Here is a 1,047-nt window from a genome sequence, read left to right as displayed (position 1 = left end):
ATTGGAATATAAAATATACAAATAATATTTTTGTTTTATATATGGTGAAAACTCAAGTGCAGTCAACTTCATGTGAAATTGATAGTTGAGAGTCGAAAATTTAGTCAAATTAGTTAAATCATCTAACCGCTCTCTGTCATCAAAGTCGACTGCATCTAAGTTTCCACATTTTCCTTATATATTATAGGCAGATTATTGACTTCAACATGTCTAGATATATATAACTGAGTTCCTTGTGGAACACAATTTTGATACAAACAACAATGATATATAACTAATCACACATTCACACTCATTCATCAAATGATGGAAGCAATCCATAGATTATTTCTTTGGTTCTTCTTGATGAACATCTTCATCACCATCACCACAACAAGAGCACAATCATCATCACTGAACTACGTTGGAGATGACTGCCAAAACTCATCACAACAATCTCTAACAACTGGATTCAAAACCAACCTCAACAGCCTCCTCTCATGGCTTTCATCTGATGGTGCCACAAGCAAGGGCTACAACTATACCACCGTTGGAACCGCCACACGCGATGTCATCTATGGCTTCTATAACTGCAGGTACCAACAATCTTTCATTCTTTGTGTGCATATTTCCCACTAAACTTTTTAAATTTGTGGTAGAAACTTAAATACAGTTAATTTCATGGGAAGTTAATAGTTAAAAATAGTTGAATGATTTGACAGGCTTGACTAAATTGTCATATTACGACTTTTAACTATTAACTTTTTATAAAGTTAATTGTACCTAAATTAGTTATGAATACAGTATGTGGTTAATTGAGACATCACGTTTACAATTTGTCTAGGTTTTTTTGGCTTTTAGCCATGATTTTAAGAATAGTGAAGATCTTTGATTAATCACAACATAACAGTAATTACAACAATTGAAATCGTGGTAAAAGTCCATAAATGAAATAAAATTGATTAATTGGCTGGTGGCTACTTTTAAACGTGTCTAGAATTTGCAAATTTCTCGTAGTTTCTATGGCGGCTAACTATGAATTTTGCAAAAAAAAAAAAAAGAACATCG

The 1,047-nt window shown here is 32.5% G+C and overlaps 1 protein-coding gene across 1 annotated transcript in view; it reads left to right on the top strand.

Moving 5' to 3' along the window:
- LOC107621234 (cysteine-rich receptor-like protein kinase 10) overlaps positions 241-1,047 on the top strand; it is a 5,227-nt gene continuing 4,420 nt past the window's right edge. Inside the window, exon 1 of the mRNA XM_021114297.1 lies at positions 241-575. Coding sequence (XP_020969956.1) covers positions 304-575 — 272 coding nt within the window. The 5' untranslated portion in view covers positions 241-303. The remainder of the gene's footprint in view (positions 576-1,047) is intronic.

The sequence above is a fragment of the Arachis ipaensis genome, chromosome B10, assembly GCF_000816755.2.
Source record: "Arachis ipaensis cultivar K30076 chromosome B10, Araip1.1, whole genome shotgun sequence".
Lineage (NCBI taxonomy): Eukaryota > Viridiplantae > Streptophyta > Magnoliopsida > Fabales > Fabaceae > Arachis > Arachis ipaensis.
The sequence above is the reverse complement of the archived record's forward strand: the minus strand, read 5'-3'. Positions and strand labels throughout refer to the sequence as shown.